Source organism: Schistocerca cancellata, chromosome 7 (assembly GCF_023864275.1).
Source record: "Schistocerca cancellata isolate TAMUIC-IGC-003103 chromosome 7, iqSchCanc2.1, whole genome shotgun sequence".
Taxonomy (NCBI): domain Eukaryota; kingdom Metazoa; phylum Arthropoda; class Insecta; order Orthoptera; family Acrididae; genus Schistocerca; species Schistocerca cancellata.
This window is the reverse complement of record NC_064632.1, coordinates 226,884,839-226,904,858: the sequence shown is the minus strand read 5'-3', so window position 1 is coordinate 226,904,858 and position 20,020 is coordinate 226,884,839. Positions and strand designations below refer to the sequence as shown.

Here is a 20,020-nt window from a genome sequence, read left to right as displayed (position 1 = left end):
CTGGGTATTTCCAGACATTTTCCAGTGAGGACAAGCACAAAGTCCACCCTATTGTGTTTATTAGATCATTTGACGGTGTTTTTCCACGTAGTTGGTCAGAAGTCGATAAAATCAGATACGTCACCAATCTCATGAGAGGACGAGCAGCTAAGTGGGGTGCCGCTATGAAGCGGCGGTGTCTTACGTTTGAAAAGTTCGAACAAGCCTTCTTGGACGAATTCTGGTCCGAGAAAGAGCAACAGAGTCTAAGGAGAGAAGTGTGCAATCCCGAGACCTATGACCCTAAAAAAGAGACATTAAGACAATACTTTGAGAGGTACCTAGACAAGACACTGTACTGGTCCAAACCAGCCGACTTGTCAGCGATAATTGACACTCTAAAGAGCCACTTACCCTTTGCATACCGAGACAGATTAATAGGAGTACCGGAGAATGACGTTAAGACTTTCTTAAACTTCTTAGATCAAATGGACGTAGTTTACAGAGGCGATTCACGCCATTCAAATTTTACTCATATTAATAACCAAAATCAGCACCCACCCCAAAGGAACCGTAGTGACGGTGGTTGGTGGAACCATCCCTCCGCGCCGCGACACAGTATGATGCCTGCGCGCGAAACATATTCAAATGGAAACGTGTATGACGGTAGGAACAACCGCATACAAAATGAAAATCACAGACAGTACAACAACAACCGCAATGGGAGACATGAGAATAACCGGTACAACCCGGGCTACTTTGACAAGAACATGCCATATAACAGACATAATTACCATCAAAACAATAACAATCCCAACAATCATAGACCGAATATGTGGAACACCCAACATTCACGCATGACAAATCATAATCCTCCACGTAATCCGCCGCCGTTCCCCAGTACAGTCATGCACTCCCCACCACGAAGTAGCAATAACAATTGCGGCGCGCCATCAGCTGACGCCGGAATGTAAACATAGTGGAGCTGGTCAATGAACCCGGCCAAACACAGCAGACGACGTAAAACAGTCGACGACCGAGCTAAGCGCTCGTGCTTCGGTCGTGAGGTGTTGTAAGAGCGCAACGGCTGAGACGGTTTGTTTCCTCAGGTACGACGACAAAATGACAGTAGAACAGAAATTAACAAACCTATCAAGTTTATGACCTCGTTCTTTTGCGTTCATATCCCAAGTCTACAAAATTAAAACAACTGAACAGAAAATGGCAGCTATTATATTCAGGTCCTTTCAGAATAGCAAGCATACCTCACCCAGGTTGTTACTCCCTAGAATACCCGTTATCTCACAAGCCGAGGGGGCTGCATCCCCACAGACATTTGAAACCCTTTGTGCACTAAAACAACACAATATAATGACAACTAATTTGAACATGAGCAAGCTGCTGTGAAAACGAGATCGTAAATATTTGTATTGAATACACGAACATTAAGTTATACAGCCTAAAACACAAACGTTAATTTATGGAAATTATATACTGCAGTTACACTTGTACACATAATTATGAAGAGAATGTAAACCCAGGTGAGTACACTTACTGAATGAGAAAAGATATTCATATAGGAATGAGGTCTACGTAGGTTACATTTGTTGTTAATTGTAAATTATAAGGTGAATCAACAATTAGTTAGTTATTTCAAGGCACTCTAATGACAGGAGATAATAGCTATTGAGATCAGTAATGACGTAGGTGTGTAGCAGAATGAATGAGGACGTAAGAATGAATGATCAGTATGAATGAGTTAATATTTAAGTTAATATAAGAAGGTAAGTTACTGTGAAGTAGTTGATGGAGACAAGAGATTATTTGAGGAAAATATTATTGGAGTTTTATGAGAATGGAAGTGCCAAATTGCCCCACGTATGTGATATATTAATGTTTGATGAGGAATATGTTTAATGGTTAAGAATATATATATATATATATATATATATATATATATATATATATATATATATATAATGATGAATATGTGAGTAAGGAATGAATGCGAATGTTTTGGTAATATTTGTGCTACATAGAGAAGTGAGTAAACAGTCTACATCTTTAAGATTACATAAGAATTGCAGTTTTAAAGAAAACATTTGTGATGAGTTAGAACACGTGAGTACAAGTCGTTAAATGTGAATCTATTTTCAGTGCCCTTGAAAATGAACGAATGCAAGAAAAGCAGTGTGAACATAATGATGATTACAGCTGTGGAAAGAAGTGTAGTAAGAATGTAACTTGGAAACACATTAGCTTTAATTTATTTCAGAAGTGTAACTTGGTAACCTTTCGTTAAGTTTTGTTAAGCCACTGTGTGGAAGAAAACATTTATAGTTCGTGTTCAGACAGGAGAATGATATTTTAAGGAACGTAAGTTGAAATATAGTTTTTACGCAGCCCTCATGTGAATACATCTGTATAATTTTTTTTTATGAAAGTGAAATTTAGTGCCATGTTAGCCTTTATTGTACTTACACATGACAGAAAACCCTGAGGAAGCAAAAGATAGGAGAGTTATTAAGGCTGTTTTGCGACTCGTACAACACCTCCACTTAAGCGAACAGATGACAAAATTACATCTATGTTGAAGACAACATTTGACTTTTCAGGCTATGCAAGGTAAGTGCAAAGGAGCAGTGACCACCCGTGCAGCCGACGTCGAGCAACGGACACTGAGAAAGAGACATTTTACTGTCAATTATAATACTATGTTCTTTATTTATGTTTTATAGAAAGAAATTATATATATACACCACATACATGATGTTTAACCTTCACTAAAGTAGAAGAAAGTTCATGGTTGAACTCTTGAGAGGAAATTTGATATGTTATTATATAATACACATTATGAGAGAGACAATCTCTGTGAGATATATTTTCCATTTGTATAGACAATATCCACAAGAAGTGGAGATATCGAGGAAGTACTGACCAGCTATGTGATTTACTCATGCAAGGATTTGTTAATGTATAATACACTTAGTCATATGAACAGTCAGAACACAAACAGAGAATCTGTCATGATGTTACACTTCACAGACTTGACGTAAGGACACTTACATTTACCTATGATTTGGTAAATGGTAAGCACCTCCTTTCACACACCCCTTGAAGGTGATGCAAATGTTATAATGTATTATGTTCTCTTTTTATGTAGTAGCTGTAGGATTTGGTAGTTTATAGGTAGTGAATAGTTTCTTCCAGTCTAACTTTCTTTCTTTCTCCATTATCCTACCACCTCCTGCAGCTGGGTATTGTTTGTTTATGGAATGTAAGAATATATTGTGTGACAGTAAACTTTCAGGTATGAATAAAAAGACATGAATATTGATGGCATTACAAGCCTGGTCAACCACTAGCCAAGATATGGAATCAAAAGAAAGAAAGAAATAGTAAATGAAGGAAAGCCCGTGCTTTATATATTAAGTCTGATATCCCTTGGCACGCCCAAACCTGAATAAAAAAAAAATTAATACCCCAATAAAAGAAAGCCAATGGGACTTAGTATAATTGTTTTTTAGTGTAAATATTTCACATGCATATTCTTGTAAATGTATATGTATTTGTAAACGTGTTAAGACTTTGCATATTGTCAACATATTTTGAAATGTGACCACGAAATATAAGCTTTCATAATTAACTATGTAAACATGCTGGGACATAGTGAACTTTGTTAAAATGTAAATATGGCAAAAAAGGTGTTGCAAACTGTGTTAAACTGTGAACGTTATAAACGACGAATTTTGTGTTATTTGTGAAACTTATGGTGCATAAACCAAATAACTGTTTGTAAATCGATATAAACTGCAATTTACTTCGACGATAATGAGGATTTTCACACTGCAATTGAACGTTTGTTGGCGAATGTAAACAACGTGATGATAACCTATCTTTGCGAACATCGACGCCGTTGTTCCTGGCCGGCCTTCAGATGCTTTGGAGACAATAAACTCAGCACCTGTCGTAGGCGATGTGGAGGCTAAAAGCCACATCGACCATATATGCCCCGGGAACAATAGTTATAAAACGCACAAGGACCTGGAGTGTTGTGTCGTAACAGAAGACATGGACATTGCTTCAGATCACGCACACGTTCAATCTTATGGTGTCTCCGGACTTAACACACGATTTATGCTGGAATAACAACTTGTAATGAACGCTATGTGAAAGTGAATACTGTTCAACACTGTCATAACACAGCGATTTTGAAACTGCCGCACGCGAAATTCAGTGATGCTATTGCGCATGCGCAAAGACTACGTGCAGCCAGAGATTTATTGGGAAACCAACGCTGGAAGCGCACAACATTAACTGCACTGGCGAGCAGCTTGCTCGAACACACACTATGTAAATATATATATATATATTAATTTTGTAATAGGGATCCAAACTGTAATAATTGTATTTAGTATATAGGTTTAGAAAGTAAGTGATGGCAAAGATTATCCCCTGTGGATGCACGTGGCCTTTCCAATAAAAATATACATGTATTGACTTTTAGGTTTGCTAGCCTGCCACGCTAAATGTTTTAGCGTGACAGTCGAGGGGGCGATGTAGCGGGACTTTGAATTTCGCCGCGCTGCACTCGTTCCCTCAGACATGAATTGTGCCATCGCGGCGGTATGAGCGCTCGACGGCAGAGAAAATACTAAAATTGTAACTCTTTTTTGTTTTTCTATCCATTTCGATTGTCTCTTGATAGCCGAAGCTTAAGGCAGACGTGCTCTGATGAAGACGTTAAAAAAAGAAAAAAACTTTTAGCTAGTCTTGATCCGATTTTAATGTGTAGGCATATTGTGGAAGTTGTTAAGAAATTCGGAGGATGGAAGTAGCAAAGTAAATTAAATTGCACACAGTATCAAGATGATTTTAATTGATATAAATTAGTGATTCCTGGACGATTGCAAGATTTCAGAGCAGACTTTTCACGCCGAAATGAAGGAGATTTTTGAAGACCTGGACGCCGCACGAAAGAAGACAAGTTAACCTGGTAAAGGATGATTTATCTACGCCACTTCCCCCTGTTAGTTACATTTTGTTATTCTCTGTCTTGTTTCAAATAATTTTTGTAGTGGAAATTGGTTTGAATTTTGCTCAGAAACGCCACAAGAACCACCCCAGCAATAGCCTTTCCGAATCACGAAGTCCGATAACTTTTCTGTAATACGAAGTCCGATTTGCATTTCTTTCTTTCCTTTTTTCACGGTCATTTACGATTTTAAAACCCCCCCTTTTTATTCGTCTCCGGCCATCCTGATTTAGGTTTTCCGTGATTTCCCTAAATCGCTTCAGGCAAATGCCGGGATGGTTCCTTTGAAAGGGCACGGCCGATTTCCTTCCCCATCCTTCCCCCACCCGAGCTTGTGCTCCGTCTCTAATGACCTCGTTGTCGACGGGACGTTAAACACTAATCTCCTCCCCCTCCTCCTCCCTTTTTATTCACCATTTCTTCCCACCATGGCCAACCTTTTCTTTTTCTTTTCTTCTCTCATTTCTTTTTTTTTATTAACCACTACACGATGCAGGCTGCATCCACGCCTTCCAGCTACAAATCTATATACCTTCAGGAGCTCTGTAGCTAAGTTTCCGTTACTGACGAAGTACACATCGATCTCGCCCATTTGAGCAACAATTCAAAATGCACAGTACTGGTTCTAACTTATAATACACCCAGCTAAATGTAACTCTTTCTGTAGTAAGCTCAGTCTAACTGGGCAAGAGAATCGAAAAGACATGAATCCAGGTGAGTCACTGCAAAATCATTGTAAACATCATCGTCATGGCTGGGACGTGTTGCAAACTTTGGATAGCACGTACTCTTCGTCATTCCACTTTGGTTTCTTGCTTGTTCTCCTCAATGAAGCCTCTTGTTTGATTGTAGTGTATCACTGTTCTCGGAAAATGTGAATCTCACATCCGTTCTTCATTATGCGAAGGATGTGATTGTTGTTTCAATAAGAGACTTGCTAACAGCAACAGTAAATTTTTTAGCATATATCATTTGAGTTATTTTCGGTACCATAAGCAGATAGAGCTTTTAAAACCAAACATTATCTCTCTTTTACTCAATTTTTGTCATACCAAAATCAGCAGTTCTTGCAGATGCCTGAGTTAGGTAGGATGCCCTGTATGAATCAAGCAAAAGGAAAGCAAAGAAGTAAAGGCAAAAACTATGCCAGTTGTGACATATAAAGATACGAAAGCATCAGGCAGAATAACAAATGAGATGTCCATACAATATACAAGGAAGTCTGCTACAAAGAGCAGAGGAAATTCAAAGAGATAACATAGCCCTCTGGAAAATCACGATCTATCTGAAAGCCTCTGTAACGCTGATGACGTAATTGAGGAGCATCTTTAATTGCATTTATTCAAATGGCATAGTATGCAAAGTAGTCCACCATTATTTAGCGACGAAAAGCCAATCACCCCTACCCTATCAAAACGTATCACTAAATCCAATTAGTATTTACAAACACAAATGTTCAATGCTGCAACTTCTGCACGCCCTCCAAATGACATAAAGTAAAAAACAAAATAAAAATGGCCTCCAGAGCATATAATAGTTACTTACGTACAAGTGAAATGTCTTTTCACAGATTTTGGTCAACGTGGACTTATAGCCGCGGATTAGCAGCCAGCCGCTTCAGCTATTTCTCTCGGTGGGTAAAGTTTCACAGATGACGAAAGTGTTCAAAGATACCTGGAAAAATTTTACTAGAACATGCTGTGTGTTTTCAGGGAATAAAGTAAAACCCAATCACATTTTTTTATTTTTATTTTCTGGATTGCTAAGTATGAACAACACATAAGTGAGATAATATTGTCCGAGAAAGTATTGTCGCTTCGGTATATTTATACTAGTACAGTATAAGGCCAATTCTTGTTAGATTTCAGCTGGAAGATCATAACAGTCTGCTTTAGTCAGTTATATAAGTTTATAAAGTAAACAGTCATTAGGTATGGTATTCAGAAATGAAACACATTTGCATAAACGCAATTTGGTAGGAAATGTTCACGCGATGATAACCTAAAGCCATAACAGAACATGAGGAATTGCGTGTTGTACTATGCTAATCACTTTCTCCGTATATACCATTTCTTTCACCATAAATCAATAGTAATATCTAAGGCATTCACGTCATGTACTCTCACTGGCAGTCCTGCCTTTACGACTGGTACTCACAAGACACACCATGTCGCATACAAGAACCTGTTTGTCCCTTGTTTAGTCGTAATTAACCGAGATTTTTTTCTATCACTTCTGTCTCCAGTGTCAGCAGAAATTCGAACTAGAACCAACAGACTCACACGAAAGCGTCACTTACATCGCGATTATTCTATGAACTGCCGCCATTTCTGCAACACATCTCGAGACGAAACAAATCATAGTGCACATTACTGGAACACAAAGTTTTTATTCTTCCCATAAACACGTTATTTAACACACAGTCGTTTATAACAAAAAATAATTAATGTAGAGTAATGAAATTTCGGGAATACATTTGTCTTGGTAACATATGTAAGTGATTAAAGCTGCAAGATCACTGGTTAATGTAAGCACGAGATACGCCATTGCAAATGTGAAATGCTGGTACGTTAATAGCCGGAATAACCACCAGAATGTTGAATGCGAGCATGGAAAGGTGCATGCATTGTGTTATACAAGTGCCGGATGTCAGTTTGTGGGATGGAGTTCCATGCCTGCTGCACACGGTCGGTCAATACGGGGACGGTTAATGCTGTTTGAGGATGAATTAGAAGCTGTCGTCCTATGATGTCCCATGTATGCTCGGTTGGATGCTCCAGTGATGGAGCAGGCCAAGGCAACATGTCGACACGCCGTGGAGATGTTGGGTTACAACAGCGATATGTGAGCGAGCGTTATCCTGCTGGAAACCACTCCCTGGAATGCTGTTCGTTAATGATAGTACAACAGGTCGAATCACCAAACCGACGTACAGTTTAGGAGTCTCGGTGCCTGGGATAGGCACGAGAGCGCTCCTGCTTTCATACGAAATCGCACCCCAGGCATAACTCCAGTTGTAGGTCTGGTGTGTGTAGCATGCAGACAGGAGCGTCGCAGATTTCCAACTGGCCTCCTTCTAACCTACACACGGCCGTCAGGGGCACCGAAGCATAATCATCGTTCATCAGAATACGCAACAGACCACCAACCTGCCCTCCAGTGAGCTCTCAGTTGGCACCACTGAAGTCGAAAATGGCGGGAGTTTTGGGTCAGTGGAATCCACGCTACAGGGCGTCTGGCTGCGAGCCGTCCTTGAAGTAACCGATAAGTAACAAAAATGGTTCAAATGGCTCTGAGCACTATGGGACTTAACATCTGTGCTCATCAGTCCCCTAGAACTCAGAACTACTTAAACCTAACTAACCTAAGGACATCACACACATCCATGCACGAGGCAGGATTCGAACCTGCGACCGTAGCAGTCGCGCGGTTCCGGACTGAGCGCCTAGAACCGCGAGACCAGCGCGGCCGGCGATAAGTAACAGCTATTTTTGTCCCTGTGGTGCTAAAGTCTTCTGAAATTACTGCTGCAAGTGCAGTATGACGCGCCAGAGCCATACGTCCAACACGAGGGTTTTCCCTCTCGTTAGCCGTCCGGGGCCCGGTCTTCTTGCAACCGTACATTCCCGTGACCATCGCTGCCTGCAATCACATACAGTGGCTACATTCCTGCCAAGTCTTCCTGCAGTATCGCAGAAGCAACATCCCGTCTCTCGTAGCCCTACTACACAACGTCGTTAAAACACAGTAAGGTGCTGATAATGGCGTCTTTGTCGACTTAAAGGCATTCGTCACGTCCCGTCTCAAAGGTTACTAACCCCCTCGATCTTTAGAGCGTCTATTTAAAGCAAACCTGATTTGCATCCTCATAGTGATGCTACTAGCGCCATTTTTATGCAAGTCTTGCTAAATCTGAATAGACATCATCTCTGAGATGTAGAAACACGCCTAACAGTGTTCGTTTATGACGCACAACTCCTTCTTGGTGTTGCGCTTTTCTTTCCAATAGTGCAGTTTTTTCTGGATCCATGAACTAACGAAAGTTCCAGGAAACGACGTAAAGAAATAAAGAAATGTGTGAAGATGACATTAGAAAATGGATATATTGTTATTGGATAAGCCACTCAACTGTTTCATTGATAGTATTTAATAAGAAAGATAGATTTCCAAATTGTAAAACTCTATTTAGTTTACCCTTTAGGAAATAAAAGAAAAAAACATTATTTTACAATTATGCATTGCTAACTACCAACTAAACGAAAATGACAAATCAGTTTCGCATGGGAGCTACGTTAATAGAGAGCTATAGAATGTTCTCCACAAGCAAACATCAGAGACTGAGAGATCCGAACACTCAGAAATGTCTGCTGATAATTTTATACCAGAAATCCGAAAGAAACGGATTTGTATGTGCAACACGAGCCCGGGTTGTGTGTCACTGTATGTCCTCTTTTTCTCCATAGCACATCATTCCCTGTCCTTAGGTTAGTTAGGTTTAAGTAGTTCTAAGTTCTAGGGGACTGATGTCCATAGATGTTAAGTCCCATAGTGCTCAGAGCCATTTGAACCATTTTTGAACATCATTCCCAACAACCTGAATATTCTCAGATATGCATTGAAAAATTATTTAAGGCGGCAGATTGAGTGTAGAAAAAAGAATAACAGCATTCGGACTACGCTCTACGCATTGATTTCTAGTTGCGCTGCAGGCAAGCTCTGTTTACGTATGCAGTTGTGGATGTATACATTGGCCTCGCGTAAATGAGTGTGTGCGTGTGTTTTGTAGTGTGTGTGTGTGTGTGTATGTGTGTGTGTGTGTGTGTGTGTGTGTGTGTCGCGCACTCGTGCGTGCTTGCGTATGATTGTGTTTCTGTGTCATAGGGCCAGGGAAAGGTCGACGAGAGAGAGAAAAGAGAGAACGCAGCGGTGCAAACATCTGCTATTACCAGGGCTACTGTTTACGTCACTTCACATTTACGAGGCAGAAATAAAAAACTGAGAAGATAAATGAAGTAATGGAAAACCAAAGATTTCTTTGGACACCTCTACAAAATGAATGAGAACGTGCTTGCGAAATAAATCTTCCTGTATTTCTAGGAAACGAAATCTACAACAGCATTGATTACAAAGTAAGAAATTAAGTACAAGGAATAACATCAAAGAAAAGGAAATAACAGTAAAAAAACTTTTTAAGAACGAAATACTAAATTTAAAAAGCTTTCAAGGCAAATAATGGGAAATCGTGAATAACATGGACTGAAAAAAGGAAAAGAAACATGGGTAGAAAATTAAGCAGTACAGAAGAAAAAGAAAAGTACAAAGAAAGAAGAAGAACCGAAATTTTCACCTGACCCTGGATGGTCAACCCGAAGATAAAAAATCCGTGCAGTCGTGGTTCTTGGTGGGTGGCTCTAAGGTTTTATATTCTATACGCTTAACAACGTTGATATGTCAAAATTTCTCTGACATTACAAGGTAGTTCCTCTCTGACGTTTTTCCTATTTTATACACTAGATGTAAAACTCTAGATGTACAGCAGGTTTTCCCAAACTGTGTTTCGCGAAACGCTGGTGTTCGGCGGCCAAACTACTAATAACATGGCGTTTTTTCCGACATTTGACGATGATAATTATTTTTTTAATATTTGGTTATTATTTATGTGTTATAGTTGTTATTTAAAATTGAAGTAATCACTGAATAAAACAAGTTTTTCTCATTTTTTAGAAGTTTATTAATCTTCAAAGTTAACAAAGTGTTCCCTCAAAGTACCAGGACTCCCAAACTGTTCCGTCAGAGGGAAGGTTTGGAAACCCCTGTTCTATAGTGTATAATAGTAGAGTAGGCCCAGTATAATAATAGTACGTATAAAGTATGTAACGGAGAAGGGCGAGCAAAATTGTGCTTTCGTATCAAAGCAAATGATGCAAGTATGTTCACAAAAGGTTTGCACTGTGTTTAATGCTTCAGAGTATAAAATCTAGCACCCGAGTCTCATATGAAATTGTTGGATGTTGTGGAGCACCACCTGCACAAGATATACTAAACATGATTATTTTTTCAGGTGTTTTGAAAAGAAAAATTCATTCAAGTTCATCTTCAGAGAAGATTACACATTTCACATGAGGACGTTTACATTATGGCCACAGAAAAAAACAGCAAATTTCCTATTTCGTAAAGCGTGTCGAGAACATGTGGCGTGCAACAGTAAGGACACGTATTGGAAAACAACGCATTGTTTTGTTCCAGCTGTCGTAGCATAAACTAGCGGCTCCAGTTGTGGTAACAGCGCTCATTTTAAGGTGAGAAATTCTTTTGCATGTAACTTACGTTGAAAACGTGTATCGCTTCTGAATGAGAATTTTGTGCTGTCATCAGGTAGCCATCGCAATAAACGTCCTGAGCATGTAGTTCAAAATGGACCTTCTCTTCTACAGCTACTTTGGCAAATAAAATGCAATATTGTAAGACAACCGATGAGCTGTATGCTTCAATTTTCCTCTGTAACTTTTCGCTGTTTTCTGCAAATTGCAAATGCAGTTTCTGGCTTTCTAACAAATTATATGAAATTTACTACAAGTCTCAAACATTAAGGAAGAACTATTAGACGCTCTGAGGCGTACTGCTCTGCACCGATTGTCTTTCCAAAATTAGAATGATAAAAATATCCGCTTTTGCTTATAATTCTGTGCACTGTGAAGAATTTCCGGGTATGTCATTCAAGAACGGCATATGTTTTTAACACAGTTAACATGCAAAAGCATTCTTCACGTTAAAATAAGCGCAAAAAGTTGTTGTCGCTTGTCATAAGATCTGGAATAAAACAATCCATTGTTTCGTAATACCTCTTTCTGTTGCCCGCCATCACTCCTTGCGACGTTTACCAGAGCTGGAAGCTTCCGGCAGTTTATGGTCAATACAGTGTAAAATAAGTGAAATAAAATGAATACTCCTGTCTGAAGACGAACTGCTCTTTCCGAAAAATCTGAATAATCAGCTGTGGTAAGCACTGCGTACGTCGTGGTCCACAACTTCCAAAAAAACACTTCTAAAAAAGGAGCGATGAACGCCAAAAAGTTGTAACATTTGATTTATTCGCGACTAATTTCGATACCGTGACGCATTAAACACAGTACAAAGTTCAGTACGGAAATATGCCTGTATAATCTGCATATTCTGACAATAATTTGAAGCAAGCGAACTTAGTATTCTTAGAGTATGCCAGTTATATAAGTATGTTTACAATATCTTCGTACAGCACTTAACGCCCACCGTATATGATGTCTCACCCTAGGAAGACGGTATGACTTGATTACGTCAACCGGAAGATGATAAAAAAGGCATCTCCCGATTATCTGGATCAGTGTGGCCCCGAGAGCGCATGGATAACCGAAAAACACGGACAATCCAAAATAAACATGTATTTACCTCGAACTGTTATTTATTTATTTACAAAACAAGCTTCATGTCACATTTGAAAGACCACTGTATTGGAAACGCAGTACTTGCCTGAAAGAATGGGCTGAAAATTACTAGCATTTAGCTTCTAGGGAAGTAGCCAAGCATTCTCCTCTGAATGCGAAAATATTTAGTTGACACCCATCTACACAGGGAGAAATGATCATCGTAATAAAAGAAGAGAACCCAGAGATCGCACGGATGGGTTTAAGCGTTCGTTTTTCCCGCGCGCTGCTTGAGAGTGAAAAGGTGGAAAAACCAAGTGAAAGTGGTTCGATGAACCCTCTGCGAGACACTTAAGTGTGAATTGCAGATAGTCATGTAGTTGGATGTAGATAGAAAATCGGTCGAGGACGCTTTACAAGGTCAGACCCACCACGTTTACCTGGAGATAAGAAGCGAAATAACAGAGACATATTTCAGAAAAGTCTGACGGTGCGATTGGTTCCCACATCGTTTTCCGCCAATAAAACATGAGTCACAAGGTGTTTCACAACTTCTAGAGGTAGTAGAGAGGACTTAGTAGATCAGGTTTTACATAGGAACCTATAACCGGAAACGTCACCCAACGTCGTTACAGAGCGTCAGAGTTAAAAGTGGCGGCGCCTGTAAGAGTATGTATATACAGGGTGATTCAATGATGATGGTACAAACTTTCTAGGATCATGGAGAAGGAAAACTGTATCAGTTTGAGGTAAGGGTCCCTGTACCGGAAACGAACGAGTCGAAAGTTACAAGCGAAACCGTTCTGACACCACAGACAGAGGAATGCAAGTTCTGGTACTGTTATTGCAAATATTTTAGGGTGGTAGGCAACTTTCAGAGGTGGCAGTACGAACCAAAACAAGGAAAAAATATCCAGTAAACGTGGGCTCTGAAATACGCACCAGAGGAGCTATGAGTGCTTGTTCATCTTCGCTACTGTGAAACACAGCTCTTCTTAAGTTGTGCATTTTACAGTTTAAGCTTAGTATATAAGTTTTTCTTTTTTTGGTCCTTACTACCACTACCAGCTCTGGAAGTTGTCTACCCTACAGTCTTAACAATAATAGTACCAGTACAAGCATTCCACTGACACAGGTATCACAACGGTTTTCGCTTCTAACTTTCGACTCATTCGTTTGCAGTACAGGCATACTTAACTTGAAATTTGTACATTTATCCATCTCCATCATCCTGGAGAGTTTGTAACATTATCATGGAATCACCTAGTATGTACACACATTTACAGGTACCGGCACCTATAACTTATACTCTCTGTAGCATCGTTGGATGACATTTCCGGTCGGGGGTCCTTTTGTAAAACTTAATCTACTAAGTCCCCTCAACAACATCTATAAGTTTGTAACATGAATTGTGAGACACCTTGTATAACAGTATATTCTGGACGAAAATATCCCCTATAACTACAAATGAATACTTCAGGCTTCGTTTTCTGTTTTGCCAAAAATCGCCGAATTATGCAAGAAAGATCCACAAAATCGGATAATCCACTCTTCAGTAACCCGGATCTTGCTGTATTATCGAAATTAGTCTTAAATAAATAATCATGAGATAGCTTCTTGGCGATCAGCTGTCCTTTATAATTAATAGCAGACTTTCGCTGATTTAATTTTCAGTAGTAAATAATCAGAATTGTAAGAACTCTGCAGACAATGCGATAAAGGCCATTCACTAATTTGTTACGTATCATTAACTTTATTTACCATTATTCCTTATGCGTTTGTACTTACAGTGATTTCTCAAAAAAAAAAATTTCTTTTTAGCTGATATTCTCCTCTGCATTGATCATAAAATCGCGTGTATTTTTACGAATTGAAAGACATATACATAGAGCCAATAGAAAACTCACCGGTGGCATAAATGACAGTGAAGCCGATCTTGTGTGGCATTGTGCGGCGTCTGTGCAGAATCAGAAGAGCAATGGTAGGCGTGTCTCCGACGCGCCACAGTGCGCTCCTTGCAGCGTGGATCACGATAGTTCCCCTGACATCTCTGCAGCCCTGTGTAACACATTTGCCATTTTGGTCACCTAACTCACAGGGGCAGAGCGGCAGCTATGCGCGAGGCACGTAAACGCGGCCGTTTACAATCCGCGATCCGGACGCGGAAGAGAACTGGGCAGGCCACGAAAGCGACCGCGCGAGTGTTCTGTGGGGAGCGTGCCCGCGACGCGGCTGTTCCGGTTAAAAGCCTGCCGCCGTTTAGCGAGGCGGGCGAGTGGCGAGTGGCAAGTTGCCGTAATGCCGGCGAGCCCCGCGGCCACGCGCGATCAATACGACGCCGACGCCGTGCTCTGCGCCGCGCCGCGCCGCACCTCTCCGCACAGAGATGCGGAACCTGTACACCGGATCAAATTCCCTGCCCGCACCCGCCCACGCTAACGGCAAAGCCTCTGAATCATATGGACTTCCTCGTTTCCTGCACATCTGCTTTCTGGGGAGCTTCCCTACGAAAGTGTTGCGCTTGGCGTCCACCATTACCGTATACACACAAGAAGCTAAGGTGAAAATATCGTAAACTGGCACTCGAAAACTGTTTTTTGTCGTGTTCTCACTGACAGGCCTAATAGATAATGTCAGAAGATACATGACGCTGTTCACGGATTATGCATTATAAAAGGTGCAAAGAAACAATAGCAGGATCGGAGCAAGTAGGGGACTTCTAGATTTGCCACATAATCATTCTACGAAAATATACCTTAATGTGTCTACGGCAAAATGATAACCAATCGGCGGCTAGCACGCGGAGTTTTGTCCGGTAAACGAATATGTTTGGCTGTCTCTAGCAGTGCGGTTTGTCCGACTAACCTGGTGCTGTAATTTCTTCGATGATGTCAATATTCTAGCGACGCTGAAGGCAGATGTTTCTAGTATTTGTTGTAAAAATCGGATGTTGAGAAAAAACTAGCAAATAAAGTCAGAAAATTGACATTATTTTTAATTATGGTTGACCATAAACAAGAACCACAACATGGCTCTGACCACTATGCGACTTCTGAGGTCATCAGTCGCCTAGAACTTAGAACTAATTAAACCTAACTAACCTAATGATATCAACACACCCATGCCCGAGGCAGGATTCGAACCTGCGACCGTAGCGGTCGCTCGGCTCCAGACTGTAGCGCCTACAACCGCACGGCCACTCCGGCCGGCAACAACCACAGAATCCTGACTTAATCCTTAATGATCAAATACAGTTCCAATATTCTTCCTTGCTAAAATACCAGATAATATTTTTCACTCTATAAGATAGTATGCTTGTTGTAACTACTACAATTATTCCCCTCTGGCCCTGTGTCTCGTCTCTCCCTCCCCCCCCCCCTTTCCTGTACATCACTTTTACCTGTAATTTTTTCCTTATAACATAGCACTTTCCCTCCCCCTCCCCCTCCATGGTCCATTGTCCTGCCATTCGTGGGGAGGCTTGCATGCCTCAGCGTAGGTGTTAAGAGGCCAGACAAACATGTGGTTCCTGAAGAGGGGCAGCAGCCTTTTCAGTAGTTGCAGGGACAACAGTCTGGATGATTGACTGATCTGGCCTTGTAACATTAACCAGAAGTCCTTGCTGTGCTGGTACTGCGAACGGCTGCAAGCAAGGGGAATCTAAAGCCGTAATTTTTACCGAGGGCGTGCAGCTTTCCTATATGGCTAAACGATGATGGCGTCGTCTTGGGTAAAATATTCCGGAGGTAAAATAGCCCCCATTCGGATCTCCAAGCGGGGACTACTCGGAAGGACGTCGTTATCAGGAGAAACAAAACTGTCGTTCTACGGATCGGAGTGTGGAAGATCAGACCCTTTAATAGGGCAGGTAGGTTAGAAAATTTAAAAAGGGAAATTGATATAGTGAGAATTAATGAAGTTCGGTGGCAGGAGGAACAAGACATCTGGTCAGGTGGATACAGGGTTACGAATACAAAATCAAATAACGATAATGCTGGATTGGTTTAACAATTAATAAAAAAAATAGGAACGCGGATATGCTACTACAAAGAGCATAGTGAACGCATTACTGTAGCCAAGATAGACACGAAGCCCACACCTACCACCGTAGTACAAGTTTATATGCCAACTAGCTCCGCAGATGATGAAGAGATTGAAGAAATGTATGATGCGATAAAAGAAATTTTTGAGATAGTTAAGGGACCCGAAAATTTGATTCTGATGGGGAACTGGAATTCGATAGCAGAAAAAGGAAGAGAGGGAGAGCTAGCAGGTGAATATGGACTGGGAGTAAGGAATGAAGAGGAAGCCGCCTGGTAGGATTCTGTACGGAGCATAACTTAATCAGAACTAACGCTTGGTTTAAGAATTATGAAAGAAGGTTGTATACGTGGAAGAGGCCTGGCGAGACGGTAAGGTTTCAGACTGATTATATAATGGTAAGACAGATATTTAGGAACCAGGTTTTAAACTGTAAGACATTTCCAGGGGCAGATGTGGAATCTCGCCACAATCTATTGGTTATGAACTGTAGATTAAAACTGAAGAAACAGCATAAAGGCAGGGATTTAAGGAGATGGGACTTGGATAAACTGAAAGAACCAGAGGTTGTAGAGAGTTTCAGAGAGAGCATTAGGGAACCGTTGACAAGAACAGGGGAGAGAAATACAGTAGAAGAAGAATGGGTAGCTTTGAGAGACGAAGTAGTGAAGGCAGCAGAGGATCAAGTATGCAAAAAGACGAGGGTTTGTAGAAATCCTTGGGTAACAGAAGAGGTATTGAATGTAATCAATAAAAGAAGAAAATATAAAAATACAGTAAGTGAAGCAGCCGAAAACGAATACAAACGTCTCATAAATGACAAACGTCTCATAAATGAGATCGACAGGAAGTGCGAAATGGCAAAGCAAGGATGGCTAGAGAACAAATTTAAGGATATAGAGGCATATATCACTAGGGGTAAGACAAATACCGCCTACAGGAAAATTAAAGAGACCTTTAGAAAAAAGAGAGCCACCTCTATGAACATCAAGAGCTCAGATAGAAGACCAGACCTAAGCAAAGAAGGGAAGGCAGAAAGGTAGAAGGAATACTTAGAGTGTCTATACAAGGGCGATGTACTTGAGGGCAACTTCATGGAAATGGAAGAGGACGTAGATGAAGATGGAATTTGAGATATGACACTATGTGAAGAATTTGACAGAGCTCTGAAAGACCTAAGTTGAAACAAGGCCCCGGCGGTAACAACATTCCGTTACAACTACTGATAGCCTTGGGAGAGTCAGCCATGACAAAACTCTACTATCAGGTGAACAAGATGTATGAGACAGGTGAAATACCTTCAGACTTAAAGAAGAATATAATAATTCCAATCCCAAAGAAAGCAGGTGTTGACAGATGAGAAAATTACCGAACTATCAGTTTAATAAAGCATGATTGCAAAATACTAACACGAATTCCTTACAGACGAATGGAAAAACTGGTAGAAGCCGACCTCGAGGAAGATCAGTTTGCATTCCGTAGAAATGTTGGAACACGTGAGGAAATACTAACTCTACGACTTATTTTAAAAGATAGGTTAAGGAAACGCAAACCTACGTTTCCACCATTTGTAGACTTACAAAAAGCTTTTGACGATGTTGACTGGAATACTCTCTTTCAAATTCTAAAGGTGGCAGGGGTAAAATACAGGGAGCGAAAAGCTACACTCCTGGAAATGGAAAAAAGAACACATTGACACCGGTGTGTCAGACCCACCATACTTGCTCCGGACACTGCGAGAGGGCTGTACAAGCAATGATCACACGCACGGCACAGCGGACACACCAGGAACCGCGGTGTTGGCCGTCGAATGGCGCTAGCTGCGCAGCATTTGTGCACCGCCGCCGTCAGTGTCAGCCAGTTTGCCGTGGCATACGGAGCTCCATCGCAGTCTTTAACACTGGTAGCATGCCGCGACAGCGTGGACGTGAACCGTATGTGCAGTTGACGGACTTTGAGCGAGGGCGTATAGTGGGCATGCGGGAGGCCGTGTGGACGTACCGCCGAATTGCTCAACACGTGGGGCGTGAGGTCTCCACAGTACATCGATGTTGTCGCCAGTGGTCGGCGGAAAGTTCACGTGCCCGTCGACCTGGGACCGGACCGCAGCGACGCACGGATGCACGCCAAGACCGTAGGATCCTACGCATTGCCGTAGGGGACCGCACCGCCACTTCCCAGCAAATTAGGGACACTGTTGCTCCTGGGGTATCGGCGAGGACCATTCGCAACCGTCTCCATGAAGCTGGGCTACGGTCCCGCACACCGTTAGGCCGTCTTCCGCTCACGCCCCAACATCGTGCAGCCCGCCTCCAGTGGTGTCGCGACAGGCGTGAATGGAGGGACGAATGGAGACGTGTCGTCTTCAGCGATGAGAGTCGCTTCTGCCTTGGTGCCAATGATGGTCGTATGCGTGTTTGGCACCGTGCAGGTGAGCGCCACAATCAGGACTGCATACGACCGAGGCACACAGGGCCAACACCCGGCATCATGGTGTGGGGAGCGATCTCCTACAATGGCCGTACACCACTGGTGATCGTCGAGGGGACACTGAATAGTGCACGGTACATCCAAACCGTCATCGAACCCATCGTCCTACCATTCCTAGACCGGCAAGGGAACTTGCTGTTCCAACAGGACAATGCACGTCCGCATGTATCCCGTGCCACCCAACGTGCTCTAGAAGGTGTAAGTCAACTACCCTGGCCAGCAAGCTCTCCGGATCTGTCCCCCATTAGCATGTTTGGGACTGGATGAAGCGTCGTCTCATGCGGTCTGCACGTCCAGCACGAATGCTGGTCCAACTGAGGCGCCAGGTGGAAATGGCATGGCAAGCCGTTCCACAGCACTACATCCAGCATCTCTACGATCGTCTCCATGGGAGAATAGCAGCCTGCATTGCTGCGAAAGGTGGATATACACTGTACTAGTGCCGACATTGTGCATGCTCTGTTGCCTGTGTCTATGTGCCTGTGGTTCTGTCAGTGTGATCATGTGATGTATCTGACCCCAGGAATGTGTCAATAAAGTTTCCCCTTCCTGGGACAATGAATTCACGGTGTTCTTATTTCAATTTCCAGGAGTGTATTTACAATGTGTACAGAAACCAGATGGCATGTCGAGGACATGAAAGGGAAGCAATGGTTGGAAATGGAGTGAGACAGAGTTGTAGGCTACCCCGATTTTATTCAATCTGTATATTGAGCAAGCAGTAATGGAAACAAAAGAAAAATTTGGAGTGGGTATTAAAATCCAGGGAGAAGAAATAAAAACTTTGAGGTTCGCCGATGACATTGTAATTCTGTCAAGAGACAGAAAAGGACATGGAAGAGCAGTTGAGCGGAATGGGCAGTGTCATGAAAGGAGGATATAAGACGAACTTCATCAAAAGCAAAATGAAGATAATGGAATGTAGTAGAATTAAACCAGGTGATGATGAGGGTATTAGATTAGGAAATGAGACAATTAAGGTAGTGAATGAGTTTTGCTATTTGAGGAGCATAACTGATGATGGTCGCAGTAGAGAGGATATAAAATGTAGACTGGCTATGGCAAGGAAAGCATT

At 41.7% G+C, this 20,020-nt stretch overlaps 1 protein-coding gene across 1 annotated transcript in view; it reads right to left on the bottom strand.

The window, feature by feature from the left end:
* The window catches only part of LOC126092709 (centrosomal protein of 104 kDa), a 466,825-nt gene extending 452,152 nt beyond the window's left edge, over nucleotides 1-14,673 (bottom strand). Inside the window, exon 1 of the mRNA XM_049908432.1 lies at nucleotides 14,322-14,673. Coding sequence (XP_049764389.1) covers nucleotides 14,322-14,361 — 40 coding nt within the window. The 5' untranslated portion in view covers nucleotides 14,362-14,673. The remainder of the gene's footprint in view (nucleotides 1-14,321) is intronic.
* Between the last annotated feature and the right edge of the window lie 5,347 nt (nucleotides 14,674-20,020).